Below are 20,221 nucleotides of genomic sequence, written 5' to 3' on the forward strand. Positions count from 1 at the left end.
AGCTTCAAGATCACCTGAAGTGCTCAGCTAAGTGTAACTGTTTATTCGTTCTCCCAAACGATTCTTTGTAACGTACCTTCAAAGTTTGCACGTAGTGTGGGATAGTCTCTGACTGTTGTCTTATGCTCGAAAAAAAGATATACCGCTCGTGCACCTCAGTTTTTCTTGGTGAAAAGTGATCTTCGAATTTTTCTATAAGTATTTCCACATTTTCCTCATCGTCCGGATCGTCGAAAGTAAAGTTTTTAAAAACTGTCATGCCGACAGGACCGATCAAATTCAAAAGAATGTTGGCCCTCACATCTGTTGGCTTATTAGCGATGCCTGAAGCTTTCAGAAATATAAGAAACTGCCGTTTCCAGTCTTTCCAGTTTTCATCCATTGCACCTCTGGAACTCAATGCCGGCGGTGGTCGTGCATGTTCCATTTCTCAACTATTACCTCTCTGGTAAGAAAGATGATGACAAGCTCTACAAATTTTTATACTCAGTACAGTGATTTTAAACCATTGCTTGTCGCGAAATGGTAATGGCCAATTTTATTCAGTATTTTTCGTCAAATTTAGAGAAACTAAATCCCAATTATTAGTCTTCAGATCAAAAGAATTTGTTCGCATGTAAGTTATATGAAAAAACATTCTGGGCGATCTCATCCTCAGAGGATTCAAAGAAAGCATTAAAATTCTTTAGTTATTTGCCAATTTCTCAGTTGACTTAAAAAATACTAAATTCCGAAGGAATATCCTCTTTATTGCTGAAATTTTATTTCGGTACTCTAGAAAAGTATATTTTTTTACAATAACCATAGCTTATTTATTAATATTACATACATTTGGAAATATGAATTTTAAAAAACATTTCACAAACATATCAGACATATCAATAAAAATGTTCAATTTTGAAGAATATTATGAATAAATTTTCACAAATATTTCTATTAGAGGTGCCAACAAAACCGCAATATATATCAGGATTTTTATTCGTCATTCCGAAACAGCAATCTACTGCACAAACAGTTCCTATGAACAAAAATTACCTTCAATTGATGAATCAAGCTGAGTTATTCCTTTGCTGTGTACACGCTTCTGCCGCCACAAGCGATGTCATCAAACACAAATTGACGACTGTGCATCCCCCAAAGAGAGTCAAGTAAGAATGCTATCACGTCAGTACAGGGGGTTTCCCCTTCTCGTATTGGTAAGGACTGCGACTCAAGCGACATCTAATGTTTACTATCTAATGTTAATCATGCTCGAAAATTGTGGGATATACGTAAGATATGTGTAAAAAATCAAAAGCCGCTATAAAAAAATTGCTTAAAAATTTATAAGCATTGTAAATAAAAAATTTGATAGTATTCCTGAAAGAAAAAATTTTGTAGAACTTTTCATGATGAATAAAGTAAGTATAAAAATTGAAATAAATATCAAATACTATTATTTTAGCATGGGGTGACGTTAACCGATAAAATCCAAACGAATAATACGTGACAGGTACAATACAAACATCAGAATAATAGTAAAATCATTTTTGCAACACCCGTATGGAAAGTCCATTTTCATGCACCATTTTCACGCACCGTAATTAGTCTTTTATACACATGTGCGGGAAAAACTTTCGCGAATTGCTAGCGGTGTGAGAAAAAAATCTTCGCACATTGCCGGCGGTATAAGATAAACCTTCGCACGTTGCTAGCGGTCTGCGAAAAAGACGGTCGCGCTTTTATCCACAGTTGCGCATTTTGCAAACAGCTGCACTAGCGCCACCAATGGAATAGTTTGTCACTCTATGCCGTGCTCGACATCGTCACTGAACAGACATCGTGCCGTGGTTTCGTGCAAATATAATCGTGTATGTCGTACTTTCCAATACAGGTGTAGCAAAAAATAGAGTTCGATACACGCGCGAAAGTTGACAATGCCTATCTCGCGTGAATGCGCCACACTCGCCCTTCCACTCGTCTACGGTTCGTCTCCGGGTTCGTGCTGCGCCTTCACGCTTGTGCGGGCATTGCCACCTTCGCGCACTAGTATCGAAAAACACTATTTGAAAATACTTCATGTTGTGTAAAACTAATATTGCGCGATATGTTTGATTATATATGGGACATTCTTTTACAACCAAACACCTTTGTGACCGACGCATTTTTTATTTACCTGAAATTTTTTTTGACGGGTTCTATATCGAAAAAATAGCGATATGTATTCGAGGATTTTTTTATTTCACATATTTCGTAAAGTAGAGGGGATCGAAAATTTGATAATTTGGTATTTTTCGGCTTGGAAGACTCACTTTCAAAAATTCGTAACACCGGTTCTATTTGAGCTGGAAAGTTCGTTTTTTTCATCTCAAAGCCAATGAAATGAATTTTATTACAACAATTCTTTCATCAACGATTATTCCGAAATTTATACTGTTATAAACAATTAATATGTTTCAATCGATTTTTAACAATTGCCCCAACCTCGCAGCAAGTTCTTAGCACAACCATCGTATTCTACGTCAAATTTTTTCATCCATAACGTATTTTTAATTGATGGAGAAATTATTATTACTGTAGGAAAAGAATTAATTTATCTACCGCGGCACGTCACGTCGGCGCGCGGGGAATTCCATTGCACGCCCTTTCATCTTGCCTCGTATCTGTTTCCCCTGTAATATAAATGATTACTCTATATTTTTATCTGAATAATATTATTTATTAGCATACAATACTTAATAAAAAATTCAACAAAAAAATAACAAAATAAAAAATATTACTGTGGCAAATAAAAAATCAATTTACCAAGATTTTAATACAATAATATGAGTTATTCAACACCGCGTTCTGCATTACGTCACACAATATTTACATTCACTTTTAATATGTATAGTATTATTCGTTTAAAAATTTGTACAATCGTTTTTTTATTGACACAATGAGAATTGCTATGCTTCCAATACTTCAGGAGAGGTTGGAATCCTACAAATTTTCAAGAATAAATGTAAATATTGTAAGACGTACTGCAGGACGAGGTACTCATCAACTAAAAATCATGTATTGAAATCTTGATAAATTGATTTTTTATTTGATACAATAATATCTTGTATTTGATTATTTTTTCGTTACATTTTTTATGAAGTCTTGTTTGCTGTTGAATATTATTTTTCAATTCAGAGTATACAGTAATCATTCATATTACAGACGAAAATGATACGAGGCAAGATAATGAGGCGTGCAATGGAATTACCCGAGCGCCGATGTGACGTGCCGTGGTAGATAAATTAATTCGTTTCCTACAGTAATAATAATGTCTCCATCAATTAAAAATACGTTATGGATGAAAAATTTGACGTAGAATACGATGGTTGTGCTAAGAACTCGCTACGAGGTTGGGGCAATTGTTAAAAATCGATTTTAACATATTAATTGTTTATAACAGTATAAATTTCGGAATAATCGTTGATGAAAGAATTGTTGTATTAAAATTCATTTTATTAGCTTTGGGTTGAAAAAACGAACTTTTCAACTCAAATAGAACCGGCGATATGAATTTTTGAGAATGAGTCTCCATGCCAAAAAACACCAAATTATCAAATTTTCGATCCCCTTTATGTTACGAAATATGTAAAATAAAAAAATCCTCGAATACGTATCCCTATTTTTTCGATATAGAAGCCGTAAAAAATTTTAAGCTATATCAAAATCCTATATTAAAAGTAGAAAGTGTGAAATAAATGTTTGTTTTATTATGAGTCTACCGACAACTTATCTTGCTACGTTTCAGTCAGCAATGAACTCAAAATAATGTCTTAGGACAATTTGAAAGCACCCAATTTAACTTAGGCCTTAATGCGACCTATCACAGTGGAGCATCGATATGTGATATGACGTATGTCTCTTCTTTCCTGACATAACTACACTATGAATTTGAAAAAACAGTTGATTAATAATGTGTTTCGTGCTCGAACCCAATCAGAGAAGCAATTAAAAGATCCTTCAGTTCATTTCATAAGTAGGTAAGGATTTGTTCAGCATTTGTAGGTCAGGATAACTGAAAGAAAAATTTTATCTGGCTGAGTTTTCTTACCATACTCTTGCTTGTTCACATGGCCTGACAATGCATCTATTTTTGAAATTCTGACAATGCGATTACTGAAGATGGTTGCATTTCTAGTACCTCTTTGACTATCTTACAAGTCAAACTGTAAAAAATATTGACCAAATTGTATCATTCAACCACGAGAAAATATTTCTTAAAAATATTCAATCTATTTGAAGCACTTACTGATTAAAATAAATAAAAATTAGCAAAAACAGTTGGAACACGTATATATGTAAATTACATAACTGAGCTACATACAATACGTAAGCTTGACAATCATTTACACAAATTCAGCCGTAAGCACCATTATTAGGAGACATTTTGGCTGCATAAGTTTCAATCAGTTTTAAGCAATTCTTCGATGCCGGTTTCTACGTCAGATTCATGATCCATCGATGCACTTGAGGTGGCTTTCGAATGCTTGTTGATTTCTGTCGGCTGATTATTGAGCAATGGATTATAAGGATTATCGAGGCTAGAACTTGCCATGTTCGTAGATTCTCTGTATTCTGAATGACCCTTAGTTTCCTTCGAACTAGGCTTTGCCAGAAACATTGCTTCTACTGCACCAATTGGTTTCTGGTGGGAAATATTCAGCTAGAAATCAAGTATACGTTTTCAAAGGAAAATGAAATAGATAAATCAAGAGGTGTTTTAAACTTGGTAATTCAAAGATTAATTCACCTGGTCTTGTATTTTTTTTGAAATTTTTGCAATCTCACTACTCTGCGATGTTTTTAAAACTATACTGTCCATGCTTGGAGACTTTGCTTTTTGCGGTCTTACATCATCGTCTGACATACTAAAAAACGTCAATCATTGGTAAAACAAATCGACAATGAGGTATTTTATGCGCAATAAGTTTTTGAGAATATTTTTCTACTAGGATTGTGCAATTAATCAATTTATATTAATGTTGAGTAATTGTTCATTTGACTTCATTATCTGATTAATCACCCTCAGTCTATGATTATTCGAAACATCACACAGCCCTAGTTTCTACTCACTTTGAAATATTCCAGTCGTCGTCGTTAACTTCTTCATCCTCAAAACTATACTCTGGTAACGTTTTCTTCGCAGACAGATTCTCACCTGTAATCTGATTTGTACTTTTACCACCATTTCTTACACTTTGGTCTAAATCGAAAAGAACTTTCTTCTTTATCAAACTTCCAACGGATCCAGTAGTAGATTTCAAAACACTTTTATTATTCTTTGGGGAACCTGGTAGGCTGCGCACTAGCTTATGATCACTAAGTTTGTTATTTGAATCTTCGTCAACAGATGAATAAGATTGTTCAATAAGACTTTCAACAGACGTTTTTGGCATAAGTGTAGATTTTTTACTTTCAATCCTGAATCCGAATTTTTTGGCCTTCAGTATACTTTCACTTTTGGACAGACATACAATGCCGTCATGTGACTGTATTTGTTCTTCCAAACTTGTGGAATCCTCTAATTCTTCTACGAATTTATTATGCTCTACTATTCCGGTATTATCTTTCATTTGAGAATAAGATGGTTTAGTATTTCTGACTAGAGTTGATCTGCTTCTGGGTCGCGGTTCCGGCTCTTTTTTATACCTTGATACGGTCGAATTTTTGTTACTTCTCAATTCATGAATGTTAGACTCGTTCATTTTACTTGGAAGTACCTCTAAGTTTGACATCGGCTTAGAAGCTTTGGAATATGAACTCATCAGTGGGGATTTCACAATAGGTGTTCGAAATTCTGTAATACAGCGGTAATTCTTTTTTTTTTTACTTCTCTATTTAAGATATCATCGGAGTTGTCAATCAAGTCACTAATTTTCTTCACAGACTATCGACACACAAGTTTCAAAAAATATCTTTGTCGAACCTGACTGATTTTTATTATTAAAATATGAATATTTTGAAATATGAGAAATACGACAAGAAACCTAATACCTGGCTAAAATTCTTTTTTTTTTTTTTATAATAAAATATGTAACCACATACCAAAAAATGGAATCTAAAAGACATAGCATTTGCTTAAAAATTTTACTAACCAAAATTTGTTCGCTGCTTCAGTGCATTTGCAGTTTTAATTTTAAACTTGCTCATTATTCTGTCTAAGGAAGACATTTTTCTTGGGTGGGCTGGTTCTGCTATGTTCTTGTTCAATCTTTGCGAAATTTCTTCAAGTATTTTTTGACGAATGTAATTATAGTCATTTATTTTCTGAAAAAAAAAAAAAAAATTATAGATTTCTGATTGAAAATAATCTACTAGTTTCAGTGATGTACAATGTATAAAAAATCAAGCAAACGTGATAATCAACACATTATCTATAAAGTTCAGTTGTTACCTTTGCATTTATATTTTGATGATGAATAACGGTTTCCATTTTTTGTTTGAATGTTGCCTTTGGTATGCCATCCCATTCTGGATCAATCCCCAAATCTTTCAGTTTGCCATCAAAAACATCCCTCAAATGCTCTTTCAACTCCTGCAATATTTCAGAATTTTCACGGATCCATTCCTTGGAATCCGTTGGTGAATTAAAATCTTCAATGTAGTGCGAATTCAATTTTCTCTCATCTTCTTCATTTTTGATTTCATCTTCAGACGCAGATTGACATTCGGATTTTGAAGTACTAGATTCAGATTCGGTTTCACTATAATTTTCACTATCCTCAGACTCTTGCACAGTTTTTTGTCGTACATAAGCTTTAGTTCTTGGCAAATCCAAGGACTGTTCACTTTTCATACCTTGAAAACCAGCATTTGAACGTAAAGGTAAGTTTTTACTGTCAGAAACGGCTCTGATACCTTTTAAGTTTCGAAGATTCATATTGGTTTGATGTTTACTATTTCTCTGAGAACTTTGCTGGATCGCCTTTCCACTCCGACTAGAATGCAGAGACTCAAGATTCAAATTTTCCACCAAATATCGTTTCGTGTTTTCAGCATCTGAATCTCTCAAATTCATGGCAATCCTAGCACTTTTAGAATCACTACCAGTCTCAAAATAATCTCCTTTTCCTGTTAATAGCTCATTGTTATCTTTATTTTGAAAACAAGGTTTTCTATTCCTTATTGGAGAGGTCAAAATCTTTGGTGATTCACGACTAGACAGGCTCCCGACATTGTCACAAACTGGTTCGCCATGTTTGTTATTTTTTACGTTAGTCTTATGATCATTGTCCTTCCCTCTAATATTTGGCATTTTCTTCACTATATTTTGAATAGATGATTGACTCTGCAAATCAATTTTTTTTTCTTCGGTTGTTGATTGACTTGGCTCCCTAGAATCCCAGAGTTCATGCGCCAATTGTGCGAGCCGCATGCCCTGAGCTTCTAGCATTTGTTTTTGAGCCTTTGAATGCATTTCTAATTCGTTAATTTTCGATTCATAAAGCTCCTTCATTTGCCTTGATGTTTCTTGGCTTATTTTCAACTGGACTGATAAATCAGTATCCAAATCGGTCTGTTTTTCTAAACGTTCATTTATAACTTTTCCATGCTGCTCTTGAACATGTAGTTTCTCTTGTACATTCTTCAAGTTTGGTGTTATCTGCAATTATGAATAACATGATAGAATGGATGATGCTGAAAAATTGAAAAACACTCTATCTTACTCACTTGTTCACGGAGCTGGTCTCTCAACGTATGAATCTCTTTTTCTTGTTTCTTTATCAATTCCTCAAGATTAAGAATTTTCGTGTCAGACTCAACTTGGTAAATAGGACTTAAACTTACATCCTTTTGCTTCAAATTCTAAAAAACAAAAACGTGTAATTAGGTTTACTTAATAAAATTTGCAGCCTGTGAAGTATTGACTTAAAAAACACATTAAGCAACAATATCCACCTCAAAAAACGTTTTCTATGTAATGCAAGTTTAGTTTACACGTTTTGTTTTTCTGATTGCATTCTCTATGTAAAGTGACCATTTGATCAATAGTACAAAAAAGTGTATCTAAGTAAAAAGAGAAACTTGTGAACCATACTTTTGTTACATGAAATATCATGTGCACTACGAAGTCTTTTTTCCCTCATGTCTTTGCAAAAAATGTTGTTCTCGCAAAATGCATACAAATTTAGTTGGAAAAAATTGTATTCGATATTTAAAAGTGATATAGCTCAAATATTCGTGGTTTTTATGGAAATTACGTTACTATATAATTCTCCCATCAAATTTCAAAAGTTTCTGATAAATAATTGGATGTTTATTATTTTCTTCCCAAAGTATATCTACTGCCTTAAATGGAGAAATAAGGTAACAATCTGTAGTAATATTCTAATTTGATTTCATCAACTCACTCTAACTTCACTGAACAACATGCTCTTTAAACTGGCTATCTCATCTTGATACTTTCTCTGTTGTTCTCTTATTCTTTCTTCACGTTGTCGATCGTTAGTATATTCCCCTTTTTCATAAATATCCGGAGTTCTATGACCAATGTCGGTTCTACTAAAATCAAAATTTTTCTCTGATTCATTTCTTATCACTCTTTCCGTTCGATTGAGCCTTTCTTTTAGAGTTTTTATTTCGTCATGTAATTTTTCCGCTTCAACACGGTATTGCTCGTGTGCAGGTAAAGAAGGAGGCATCATATATGGATCAGACAAATGAGCATGGCGTCTAGCGATATGAGCACTCACAAATGTTGGAGCTATGAAAGTCTTGACACAATGTGGGCACTAAAAATGCATGAAATTATTGAAAAATACAGCTAATATCCTGAGCCAATTAACGGCTAGATTCAATTTAAATATCTTTTATCAGGTATAATACAGGCAGATTGTTTGGACAAATCTTCCTAATGAAAAATTCAAACAATAATGTATCATATGTATACCTTGAAAAGTTCACCATTAGAATCGCCAAGTTTTGAATCTATGATTCTATTTCTTTCCCTTATCTTTTCATTCAAATTCTTTATCGATTCTTGCAATGCATTAATCTCTTCTTTGAGCATCGCATTGTCCTCGATCTTCAGTCTTAGTTCATCTTTTAAAATGATAACACTGTGATCTAAATACTGTTTACAATATAATAAATATTCAACCGATAGTTGAGCAAGTCGAAATAGTTTGACAAAATTTGGGTCCAATATCTTCACATCGTATTCAGTTTCAAGGGAATAATCCACTACATTGTTGACATTGTCATCTACTGTCAAAAAGTCTCTTTCTCTGATCACCCGATCTATGTCAATGGAACCTTTAAACATACAAACAATTTTCTCTTATGTACTAAATGAAAATATACTAAATTTCTACATGGAAAATGTAGATAATATCCAATTTTTTAAATGCTTTCTAAAAAGCCTGTCTTCAACATAGAAAAATATCACGATTTATCCACAATTAGACGTACTTATACGATTCCAGTCGACCCTCACTCGGGTTCTATGGACATTAAAGCAAAAGCCAGATTCTTTAGCAAGCTTTGGAAAATCATGACACCAATTTGTACCAGCTCTGAATGAAAATGCCATCGCTATTCGTCCCGAAACGCCAAATTCTTAGGTTATATTTGAGACATTTATCTCTTACATTTAACAATCAGTCCTGGGGAATTTTCAGACCGTTTCCTAGGAGTTTTCAGCACTGGCAGCTCACTTCACAACACATTTCAGTGTAGAAATCACGGTCGACCCAGCGTGGTAGAAATTAATTACGAAATGAGTTGCCAACTTCAATACTGAATATTCCCTAAAAGTGAGACAAAGCTTACTACTGACAAAAGAGCCACAAACTGATACCGACACCATCAACAATTGTGTAACACGATGGTAGTTGCATACCTATATATGTTTTATAATGGCCGTCATGAATAATTCTAACCGTAGTGACGTTTGTGTACGGGGTTTCATATATTTTATATTCGAAACTAGTTAATAATGTTAATCGTGTCGAGTCACATTAACAATATCTTGAGCTGGATCAATAAACGAGTCGAAAAAAATATGTTTTGTAATATCAAAGTGTTGTATTGTAAATCTCGTCTTACTCAACGGTTCGGAAATTATATTTGAAAATAAATTTTCTCAGTTGTACTCGAAATTGAAAATACAAACATTATGAAAAAAATGTCATGCAATAACTTGTTTTATTATTGCGCAATTAGCGCCGACGTATTTTCCTGATAAAAAAAAAAAAAAAAAATCATGACAATAACGTTCTGTCGAACAATCTAAAAAAGACATGGAACCCACATCGGAGCTTCTGTGTCTTCTATGCACAGCAAGATTGGAGTTAACGACTTGTGTGAACATTTTTTACACATCGTTACCTCGGAACGGGATGCAACTTGTTAGTTTTATTCTCCAAGTATTAAACTGCATTGAATCTGATTTACGCAGTTCCCACGTATGCTCCCAATGCTACCACATGTTCCAAATATTGGAACAGGCGCAATGGACAGTAGCAAATATTAGAACTGAGATATTGAAAGTATATGAATCAAGTAGCAAGCAGAGTGACAGTAAGACTGTTAGAAGCGACGTTGCGAGTCTTTTCGAAATAGGTGATAAATGTTTGGCTGGGAACTTGAATCAGGCAAACAAATTCAAAACATCAAGCAGTCCAAACCAAGTGAAAACTTTATCTGTATTGCAAAAATTGAGTAACGATGAATGCTCGATTAGTCAGTATGATTTAGCTAACGGTTGTAAAGAATCTTTGATTCATAGTGGTGAAGTTTTGGATCTTGATAAAAAATTTGGTCAATGTGGAGCAAAGATCTGTACCAAAAGTATAAATATAAATGTACGGAGCGAACAAAATGTAAAAGCGAAACGTAAAAATCAACTCAAAGGCGCTGTGGCGAATGTTGTAAGACATGTCAATAGTTTTGACAATATTCTGAATGATGAAACAGCAGGTGAAACGAAAAAAAAAGAACAAAATGTTAATTGTTTATCCAGAAATGAAGTAACATTCAATCTAAATAGACAAGAAAAAATGGCACTGTATACTCATCGGTGCAAAGTATGTGGCAGGTTGTTTAAATATGCGAACGATCTTTGTTTGCATTCATTGAAGCACGGAGAATCGAAACCTTACAAGTGCAAAATTTGTAACAAAGTATTTTCAAGCATATCTGAAGCTAATACTCATGTAGTTAAAGAACATCCACGGAATAAAGATGCCATTGACATTGTACACGAGCTCTTAGAGTCAAATAATGACGATCATGGAATATTTCCCGAGGAACTCCTCGGAATGTCGGATAATGAGGAACAAGATGATTTTGAATGGAAAGAAGTTGTTCGCAATGCAGAAAAAATATACGAACACGAACATGACATATCAAGTATGTAAAACATCAATGAAAAAATTAAATGAATAATTTTTTACACTATTGTCTCTAAAATAAGGCACGATAAAAGATTAAATCGGCTACTCGATCTACTACCCAAAACTTTTTCTACTTGTTTCTAATTTGATAAACTTATTTACGTCCTTTATTGATTACATGAAAAAAATCTATCTCTAGGTTCTTGACATACTTTTTTTTTTAGATCTATTTTTGTCACAGACCAAAATTGATCCGAGAGCAAATTTTTATACGAGAATAATGTATTCTTATCCATTTCCACAATTTAATCGTGACCGAATACTATCAAAATTGCAGAGAACAACTCTGTGGATATGCTGGATGTGCCTAAAGAGCTTGCCCCTAATTCGCAAGAAATAACGTACAAATCTCATAGAATATCAAAGTATAGCTTAAAGCCATTAAAATATCCTTGTCCAACTTGCGGAAAGAAGTGGAGAACGTCAGCCGAGTTAAAAACCCATATGAAATCACATTCGAGTCTGAGACCCTACATGTGTGAAAAGTGTGGTCAGGCTTACAAGCACAAACACGCATTGGAAATCCATGTCGGTATGCACAATGGCATTAATCCGTTCCAATGCAGTTTTTGCAACAAATGTTTCACTCAAAAGGGAGCTTTGATGAGACACTTGCCGATGCATACGGGAGAAACGCCTTACCAATGCGAACTATGTGGAAAACGTTTCGTCCACCATACTTCGTACAACATGCATGCACTTTCGCACACTGGGAAAAAATCCTACCAATGTCACGTACGTAATAAGTATAGTTTGGATGCTTTTAGCTTCTACTTTTTCCTTTTCAGGGGGTAACGAGAACAAAAGAAGTTATTGTAATCGTATTAATTGACTTTTTTCTGAATTCCAATGTTTTAAGGTCGACATAATCGCCTCTGACAATTTTCTAATCGGCGCTAGATTTGTATGCATGATCAATTTCTTGTTCGATTACATCTTGAGAATGAATCAACGGATTTTGATGACTGGTCTCTTCTTCACTTAGAACCTATTAGATTTTGGATTTTACCAGTATAGTATTCTTGAATTTAAACGGGAAAATCTTATTTCATCATATTTTCTCAAGTCAAAACACATACGAACTAGAAGTTCGTAAAGTCAGGTAGAATAACTGCTTGATCGACAAGAATTCTATTCACGTCAAGTATATTCATTCCAACATGCAACCACAAAATTACAATTCATAGTGATGATTCTTCTTAGGTATGTGATATGTCTTTGCTGTCGACTTCTCACTTGAAACGTCACATGCGAGTACACACTGGAGAAAAACCGTTCAGTTGTACTCTATGTGGAAAACGGTTCGCCGAACGATACAACTTGTTCGCGCACCAGAAGATTCATGACCCAGCTGAGATACTGGCTAAAGAAACAAATAAAATGCAGTACAAGTAGGTTTCGTTTAAACGCAGGCTATTTCCCTACAACTTTTATTGTTCCGTATTTCTACATTGAACTCATTCATAGAATGATTGTAATTCAATTTTCAAACAGAAAACGAAAACGAACAGAACGGAGTTACACGATCATGCAATAAATAGTGTAGAATAATTATCACAGCTGGAAAATTCATTCAGTTAATTTTTCCAGCAAAAATTCGTAGTTTCATATTGATAAATCTTCTAATTTACAGGTGTGAACAGTGTGCGTTATTATTTGATAAGAAGCAGACACTGGACGATCACTTGCGACATCATCACCACGAAGTAACTGATGATACTAGTAACAGAAAGTGGGGAGGGAACGAAAATGACATTGGAACAGCGACATCAAAATTATTTACATCACAAATGGAGAATGAAATTGAGAATACGATTAAAGTAGACGTTTATGATAATAGAATACTCGACGAAGCATGGCAGCAGGTGAACTATACAAAATTGCAAAATATCGATAGTGACCCGAAGCTACCGCAATCACAAAGTAATTTTCAAGTTGGCCCAAACCCGTTGGCGATAGTCTCTGAAAATCATAAAATGTTGATCGATATAGGCTGCAATCGGAATGTAATTACAAACATGGGCGTTCCTAGTGGAAATCAAATCTAAACTGTCAAAGCACTGAAATAGTAATGGGTATAACTGTTGTGCTAGCAATTTCCAAAAATAATTGCAGTTTACGAGCACAGTTATACGAACATCCATAGCATTATGCGCTGCTTATCAATGTACTAGACTTTCGTAAAACAATGTTTTTCCTAGGGTAGTAATGCTCAACATATCTTTATTTTGATAAAAAAAATATACATATATACATATATATATATACCTATACTCGAAAATTTTTTGAATAATGAAATGGGAATCGACACTCCGTAAGATACAACAATAAATAAAAGAAGTATAGAAAATAAGACAATAATTGATCTAGTTTGCGAGAACTTTATCACTTTTGACTGTTTACATAGTAATCAAGTCAATTATGCAAAGATATATTATATTAATTTATGCATATCGTATCAAATACGAATATTTATATGCAAAAGCATTGCCTTTATTCAGATTGAATATGACTGAAGTATTTTCATCTCTCTACACGGGAAATGTCATACCCTATATTTAACACATGATTTTTCGCAGCAGAAGTATTGAAAGAGAATACTAACTCTGAATCAGGATCGTTTGATACTTTTCTTTCAGATGATCGCTCCGTATGTAAAACTATAGTACAAAATTTGTAATTTCCCAATATTATAAAAGTGAAAGGATACACATGACGTACATAAAATTGGTATATTCCTTTTTATCTGTGTTCGTATTTATATTTATTAAAGTACGAATATTACACTAATTTCGTATTTATATTTCCCTCATTGATACAGCAGACACTATTTAAGAATTTATCAATATTGATGCTGAAAATCAAACTTTAATTGGATAATACCACATATAAATTGGTAAAGCGAGTATTTTTGAGAATTCTACTCCTTTTCAGCAACGAACTTGAACTCATAATCCGAGTTAGCTAGATATTGAGTAAATAAATTATCTATTGTATTTACACAGCTGATATTTCATGTGAAACCAAAGACTGATTTATTCAATTAAAAAATAAATTTCACATAGTGACCCAGTTGTTGAACTCACTCATTTCTATCTCACATCCTCTATCCATTGTCTTTACTTCCGATTAAGAATTGACTCTTCAGTATTTGATCCTAAGATACAAGGCTACACGGTTCTAAAATGTGCAAACTCTGCTTTATTGACAATAATAAATCCCTGGAAAAGCTTTTTCTGTTGTAATTGCGAGGGATGTTAATTTTTGTCACAAGTAGATCATTGTTAAATGAGAACATGTCACCAAAATTTATGTTTAATAAACTGTGGTATAAAAGAATCAGTATTTTGAGTTTTCAAAAGTGTTCGAATTTGAACTTGTTTATATGTTTATACTCTTCCAATTCTTGAAGAAAAGTTTTGGTTTTCGATGCATTAACAGCTTCCATTAGTTTCTGAATTTCCATAGAAAACTTTGATTTGCGTGATGGTTGACTGATGTAAAATTCGTAAACGAAATCGACCACTTGATTATAAGCCGATTCCAAATTATCTGTGAATACCTGAACAGCAGAGCAGTTTTAGAATGGTGAACAAGAATGATGTAAAAGTGTTAACTGTAACTTGACTTACTGCTAGGGAAATACAGCCAACGCTATTTAGATGCTGTTCGAAGTACTGTTCCCTAGACTTAGTTACAAGTTTACTGTGAAGTTTTTCCAAAAGTTTTGGAGAATCCATGCCAGGTAAGCACTGTGAATCACAATTACAAGTGAAATATGTTCTAGGTGTATATTTATTTGTCTATTTGATCTGCTGTCGTGCTTTTCTACTTTATTTCAGATCAGCGTAGAAGGTGTGAAAAGTTTACAACAGGACTTGTAAAACTTGCATGTTACGTATTACTTGACTACTAACTCGTTTTGAAACAAACAGATCATCGCTGGACGCAGAGTAATCCTCCAAATTCTCGCCTTCTACAAATTCATCATTGTCCATTTGAAGACGTAACAAATCGTGTTGCAAACGAATTTTTTCTTTCAGTCTTCTTCTCTTGTCCTCTTCATTTTCGATAATAACGTTCGAATGTTCGTCTAGTATGACCTAAAAATGAATGTAAAGACTTTTAACATCCCACTCTCCTAAATAGGAAAGTTATTAAAATCACCCTGAATGTTAGAAGTTTAATTATCACTATACCGGGAGTTTTCAGCTAAGGGAGAAAGGACTTTAATTTTTAAAAAGGTTTTAACTCTGATTGGTCCAGTAGCTTTTTAATTATTTTAATAATATAATTTTAAAAAGAACATCTAATAATACATTCCAAGCTTAAAACTTTGAAGTTCATAAGCTGGCCTATCAACGTCAGCCATATTAACCACTTGCTACATAGGTAATTGGTAATCAGCGATCGAATAAAATTATTTGAAACCTTCAATTCATCGGGCATTGGTACAGTCAGCTTATCAGAATTAAAAGTCACATTCGAGGAAGGTGCAGTAGTGGATTGCTCATCCTCTCCCTGAAAAGTGATATGTTTCTTTTCCATTTCAATGTCACTGGAAGTTTTTATGATTTCAGGGAGAGTGGTTTGGCTTTCCATGACCATTACAGTATCCATTTCTTCCGTCACCTCCGATCCCATCGTAGTGCTAAAAGGAGATGAGTCCAAAGTTTCCAACACCTGTGGTAGTTACAATTTTTTAACTGATTTAACCTGGTACAAGACAAGCATGATAATTTAATGGTTCTTTACCTCGTTTAGTAATTCATAGATAAAGTTCACTTTGGGACTCGTAGATTCTTTCATTTCAATTGTAGGTCGACGGTATTTTTCAAGTTTAAAAGTTACAAGATTTTGCAGACTGCTCTTCACCCATGTAAAGATCTGTATCTTTTCTTGGATCCATAGTCGATGGAGTTCCTCACTTTTGGTCAATACCAAAATTAACTTCGCATTCACGTATCGACTTTGCATCTGTAATGCTGCATGCAGATCCATGTGAGTGATACCGATTTTCTTGTCCAAAGCAAGTGCTTTGATCTCACTCACATCTGCAATAATCATTGATTTGTGTTATTGTTGTTGAGGACGAATGGACTATGGCTCCTGAATCAAGAGTTGAAAAAAAAAATTTTAAACTGTTTTCAAAAATCTCCAGCAATGGTATTTGTACCAATTATTGTAAACGCGGATGAAAAAAACATCCCTGCTACCCAATGCAATCGAATTTGAATAAATTCGAATCACATGAGCTGAGGTAACAACAATTAGAGAAAAAGGTTTTGTAATTAGAACGTTTAAAATGATACAACTTTGGTGTCTTTTTTAATCCATTTCTGATGTTTTATATCTTCAGAAATTGTCGGAAACAGGTATAAAGAATCCCACATTCTAGTATAGTTATAACTCGCAAATTTAATTGTTGACGAACACCTGTTGTATCTTAGTTATACAAATCTATTGTTATACACTCTCAAGATTACTGTACGATAAATTTTATAAGGCGATCTCACAATCAGGAGATCTCTACATTGAATTAAATAAGCCTGAAAACATTAGAATTGGATACGAAACACTAGAGTTTAATCATTTTTAACTATCTTATTGTAAAATATTTTTTTAAATTGTTGATGTCTTAGCTTGTGTTGTTCGAATTTATTCCAAATCTGTTTTATTACATCTAGGGATAATATTTCATTCGTTTTGACTATTATTGGCATAAATGTAATATAATAAATAGAACAAACAACACTACGGTTTATTTTTTAAACGGTTCTTTCTCTTTTCATAACTTATGATTCAGGTAGTATAGCCAATTATTACTCAACTGAATTAAAAAGCTAAATCTACTAACGGAATCCGTAACTATTTCCTAGCCACTCTCTGGTCGATAAAAATTCCCCTCGTCTTGTTATTTCATTGAATTCTTCTCTACTAACGAAATGGTAAGTCGATCCGAGAGGGTCGTCACACGGCTGGTGCTTTGTTGTGTGACTAAGGCAGTATCTGACCTAGACAACCATTAAATTAAATTTCTTAAAATCCATGAGTGAAATTTCCATGAAACATTTCGTCTCACCCGTTTAGGCAAATCATTAGCGATCTTTTTGGCTAGTATCGACTTCTTCACTGCTGGAGGGCCGGTTAGTATTATTAATGGTGGAGTACTTTGATCAATCGGTGTAATGTGGAGGTCAATGTCAATGGTATTTAAATGTTCCAGAAGCATTAGCTTCGTTACACTGGAAGCCACCACCAGTTCTATCGGTGGTGCAAATATTGTGCTGGCAGACACCTGATTTGACAAATATGATGAAGTTGCAGCGCAAAGTATGCTTGTTCGTGTAAAAATGGGAATGATACAAATATTCCATCCTATTTTGAAGTCTGAGCAGTATACCTTTTCAGAGATGGTAACGCTGGCACCGTCGACAAACATAACGCTTGGCATTGAGAATAGTAATACATCTCGATAGTTTGGCCAGTTGGTACAGGGATTTCCACGGAAATCAATCTCGTGAACTAAACTTTTTAGATGAGACACCTCCAGTAAATCCGAAATTTTATTGTACTTTAAATCGATGTAGCGTAAGCCGTAAGCACCCTAGGTAAACATCGTTTTACTCGTAAAAATAATTTCTTCTCATTGCCAAATCAAGCACACTTCAGACGGAATATTTCCTGTCAATTGAATTTACCTCAAAAAACTCCAATGTGGTCAATTTGTTGTGCCTTAAAATCAACGTGCGAAGATTTGGCAATGTACTTATACCGAAAGCAGATGTGGCAGATCTGACATTCGATATGCAATTGTATTCCAAATTCAACTCCTGGATGTCCAAGTTATCCAAGTTTTCAACGGATTCAATTATATTGTATCCAAGATTCAAAAACCTCAAGTGTCTGCAATAGTAAATTACGATTATTCATTTGGTAAGATAACATTTCCTGAAACTAGATTGTTTTGGATTAAGGGCGAACAGCACCATCTGACTTAGAAGGTATAAAAACAGAAAAAACCATTCAAAAAATCTGTAACTATCTTACCTGTGCAGATGATAGCAAATATAATTGAAACAACATGTCTAGTACTAGATAGAAATGATTACGAAACCTTTTCTCAAATTCTTGATATCTCATCTTGTGTTATTAGAAATTGTCAAGTTTCATTTTCATCACACAGTAGGGAGGTTGTTTCTTTCTAAACGGTCTTTACTATTTTTTTAATTTGCGATTGAGATGCATGCGGTTCATTCATCCATAATGAAACAACGTTTACAGTAATTCCTAAACTTTTGATCTCAAAGCTGAAGGCAGATTGACAGATACCTCAAATTTACCAGTCCTTCAATACGTTCAATCACATTGTGCGATAAATCGAGTCTGACAATACTCCAAAACTCAGACAAATCATCGATCTTCGAAATATTATTATACGCCAAATTTACATATGTCAAGCACCACGGAGGTTTGAATCTCAGAACGTCTCTGAGCTTGTTACGGGCTGCATTCAAGTACATCAGATATGGAATTCCTCCGAGTGGCGTCAAGTCACCAATACTATTATTTTCCAAGTCAATGTACTGCAAGTAATGACGATATTGCAAAATGAAGATATCTCTCAGGCCCTGAAAAAATCATAATCTACAAAACTATCATCAACATTTGCCCTAAAAAGGATTAAACTAAAAATTTTTTATCAACTTTTTCACACTAGTCGATCGACGAAGTGCGACAACATTTTGCCAATATTAAAATTTTACCATGTTCACAAGCTCGCACTTATTCTCAACATAAAGTTCAGTCTCTGGTGATTTTGCTAAAAAAGATGAGCATGCTCCAACCATTTCATCGGTCAATACATCGGTAACTTCGCTCACACCGAGGTCAATGTCAACTCTGCTTCTAACTTTGACTACAGGAGCAATGCTATCCTCCCAAAGTCCGATGTCAAGCGCAGTACCTCGTCCCCATTTACTTTCGATAATACGTTGCTTGTTCTCTTTATCGCTCTCCAAGTTTGGGTATAAAATTGGTAACGAATATTCTCTCCATCCGGAAAACTTGAAATATTAAAATAAGTCAGAGGTTTGCAATAAAGTCACGTTCAGCTGAAACTATTGCTAAGAGCTGGAGGATGTTCCTTTAGTTTTCTTAATAATAAATTTCAAAAAGCCCGCACTTCGGATGATAAAGATGAACTTGACTTCCGGAGGGGCAGTTCGACTTGGTTTGGAAGAAAGTCTGTATTTTCTATATCTGTTGACAATGTTCGTATTTTTTCAATTGCTGGTAATTTTGGAAAAGAGACAGATGTAGAACGTTGTGTTTTCTGAAGTTTTCTCCCATCTTGTCTAACATTAGGCTTAACTGTTACAAATTTACGGGAAAAAAAAAAGTTGTCCTGTGAAATAAGGTAAAATCATTACGTAAATAATGTGCAGAAAAGCTATTACCTAAATATTGAATCGTTTCATGAAAGTCATGTTTTCTTTAAAACGATTGGCATTATTTGCCAAATCCCACGCGTTTAATTATTGAACAAATTGAAAATCTTGATAGTCTACGAAAAATTTTTTTACTCTGCTAATTCATATGTATAAACGAATATCTGTTATTCGTACTTCCTCATTCATGGCAAATGAAAGACTTTTCATACGTTTCATAGAGTCCTGCATAACAGTATAGACTGATTCTATCTTAATTTACTATTCAGGCATCGCAAGCATTTTGTATTACACTAATTACATATTATGGAAATAATTCTTTGTATGTGTGCTTCAACAAATTCACGAAAATACTAG

General features: G+C 34.1%; 3 protein-coding genes across 4 annotated transcripts; 1 reads left to right on the plus strand and 2 right to left on the minus strand.

Annotated features, from left to right (window-relative positions):
- Window positions 1-76: 76 nt before the first annotated feature.
- LOC124175934 (zinc finger protein Dzip1) lies at window positions 77-9,708 on the minus strand. 2 transcript variants are annotated; one of them, XM_046556592.1, is made up of 11 exons: window positions 9,430-9,708; window positions 8,909-9,273; window positions 8,370-8,750; window positions 7,690-7,824; window positions 6,413-7,621; window positions 6,114-6,285; window positions 5,092-5,815; window positions 4,769-4,886; window positions 4,070-4,681; window positions 1,036-1,221; window positions 77-445 (listed from the first exon to the last, which is right to left on the minus strand). In XM_046556592.1, exons 1-9 carry the CDS (start codon window positions 9,548-9,550, stop codon window positions 4,421-4,423), a joined length of 3,486 nt encoding a protein of 1,161 aa, XP_046412548.1. In that variant the 5' UTR covers window positions 9,551-9,708; the 3' UTR covers window positions 77-445; window positions 1,036-1,221; window positions 4,070-4,420. The 2 variants fall into 2 exon arrangements, with proteins under 2 accessions (XP_046412548.1, XP_046412547.1); XM_046556591.1 differs by having other exon boundaries at window positions 77-470.
- Window positions 9,709-9,794: 86 nt separating this feature from the next.
- LOC124175938 (zinc finger protein 726-like) lies at window positions 9,795-14,301 on the plus strand. The gene is made up of 4 exons (XM_046556599.1): window positions 9,795-11,370; window positions 11,692-12,149; window positions 12,618-12,805; window positions 13,048-14,301. The coding sequence occupies exons 1-4, from the start codon at window positions 10,260-10,262 to the stop codon at window positions 13,460-13,462; spliced, it is 2,172 nt and encodes a 723-aa protein (XP_046412555.1). The 5' UTR covers window positions 9,795-10,259; the 3' UTR covers window positions 13,463-14,301.
- A 756-nt stretch (window positions 14,302-15,057) lies between these two features.
- On the minus strand, window positions 15,058-20,095 carry LOC124177003 (leucine-rich repeat and guanylate kinase domain-containing protein-like). The gene is made up of 10 exons (XM_046558991.1): window positions 20,042-20,095; window positions 19,181-19,480; window positions 18,747-19,045; window positions 18,116-18,320; window positions 17,818-18,021; window positions 17,497-17,712; window positions 17,272-17,428; window positions 16,170-16,468; window positions 15,846-16,097; window positions 15,058-15,517 (listed from the first exon to the last, which is right to left on the minus strand). Exons 1-10 carry the CDS (start codon window positions 20,093-20,095, stop codon window positions 15,281-15,283), a joined length of 2,223 nt encoding a protein of 740 aa, XP_046414947.1. The 3' UTR covers window positions 15,058-15,280.
- Between the last annotated feature and the right edge of the window lie 126 nt (window positions 20,096-20,221).

The sequence above is a fragment of the Neodiprion fabricii genome, chromosome 2 (assembly GCF_021155785.1).
Source record: "Neodiprion fabricii isolate iyNeoFabr1 chromosome 2, iyNeoFabr1.1, whole genome shotgun sequence".
Lineage (NCBI taxonomy): Eukaryota > Metazoa > Arthropoda > Insecta > Hymenoptera > Diprionidae > Neodiprion > Neodiprion fabricii.

Excerpts from the sequence above, each read along its gene's own strand:
- LOC124175934 (XM_046556592.1), bottom strand. The coding sequence starts at position 9,550 with ATGGCATTTTCATTCAGAGCTGGTACAAATTGGTGTCATGATTTTCCA. Across the intron at positions 7,825-8,369 it reads TGTTGTTCAGTGAAGTTAGA|AATTTGAAGCAAAAGGATGT; the intron begins GTGAGTTGATGA and ends TTTGTTTTTTAG. Across the intron at positions 4,682-4,768 it reads CAAAAAAAATACAAGACCAG|CTGAATATTTCCCACCAGAA; the intron begins GTGAATTAATCT and ends CTTGATTTCTAG.
- LOC124175938 (XM_046556599.1), top strand. The coding sequence starts at position 10,260 with ATGGAACCCACATCGGAGCTTCTGTGTCTTCTATGCACAGCAAGATTG. Across the intron at positions 12,150-12,617 it reads AAAAATCCTACCAATGTCAC|GTATGTGATATGTCTTTGCT; the intron begins GTACGTAATAAG and ends GATTCTTCTTAG. Across the intron at positions 12,806-13,047 it reads ACAAATAAAATGCAGTACAA|GTGTGAACAGTGTGCGTTAT; the intron begins GTAGGTTTCGTT and ends TCTAATTTACAG.
- LOC124177003 (XM_046558991.1), bottom strand. The coding sequence starts at position 20,095 with ATGCAGGACTCTATGAAACGTATGAAAAGTCTTTCATTTGCCATGAAT. Across the intron at positions 19,481-20,041 it reads CATTTGCCATGAATGAGGAA|TTTTCCGGATGGAGAGAATA; the intron begins GTACGAATAACA and ends TAATATTTCAAG. Across the intron at positions 15,518-15,845 it reads CAATGCCCGATGAATTGAAG|GTCATACTAGACGAACATTC; the intron begins GTTTCAAATAAT and ends ATTCATTTTTAG.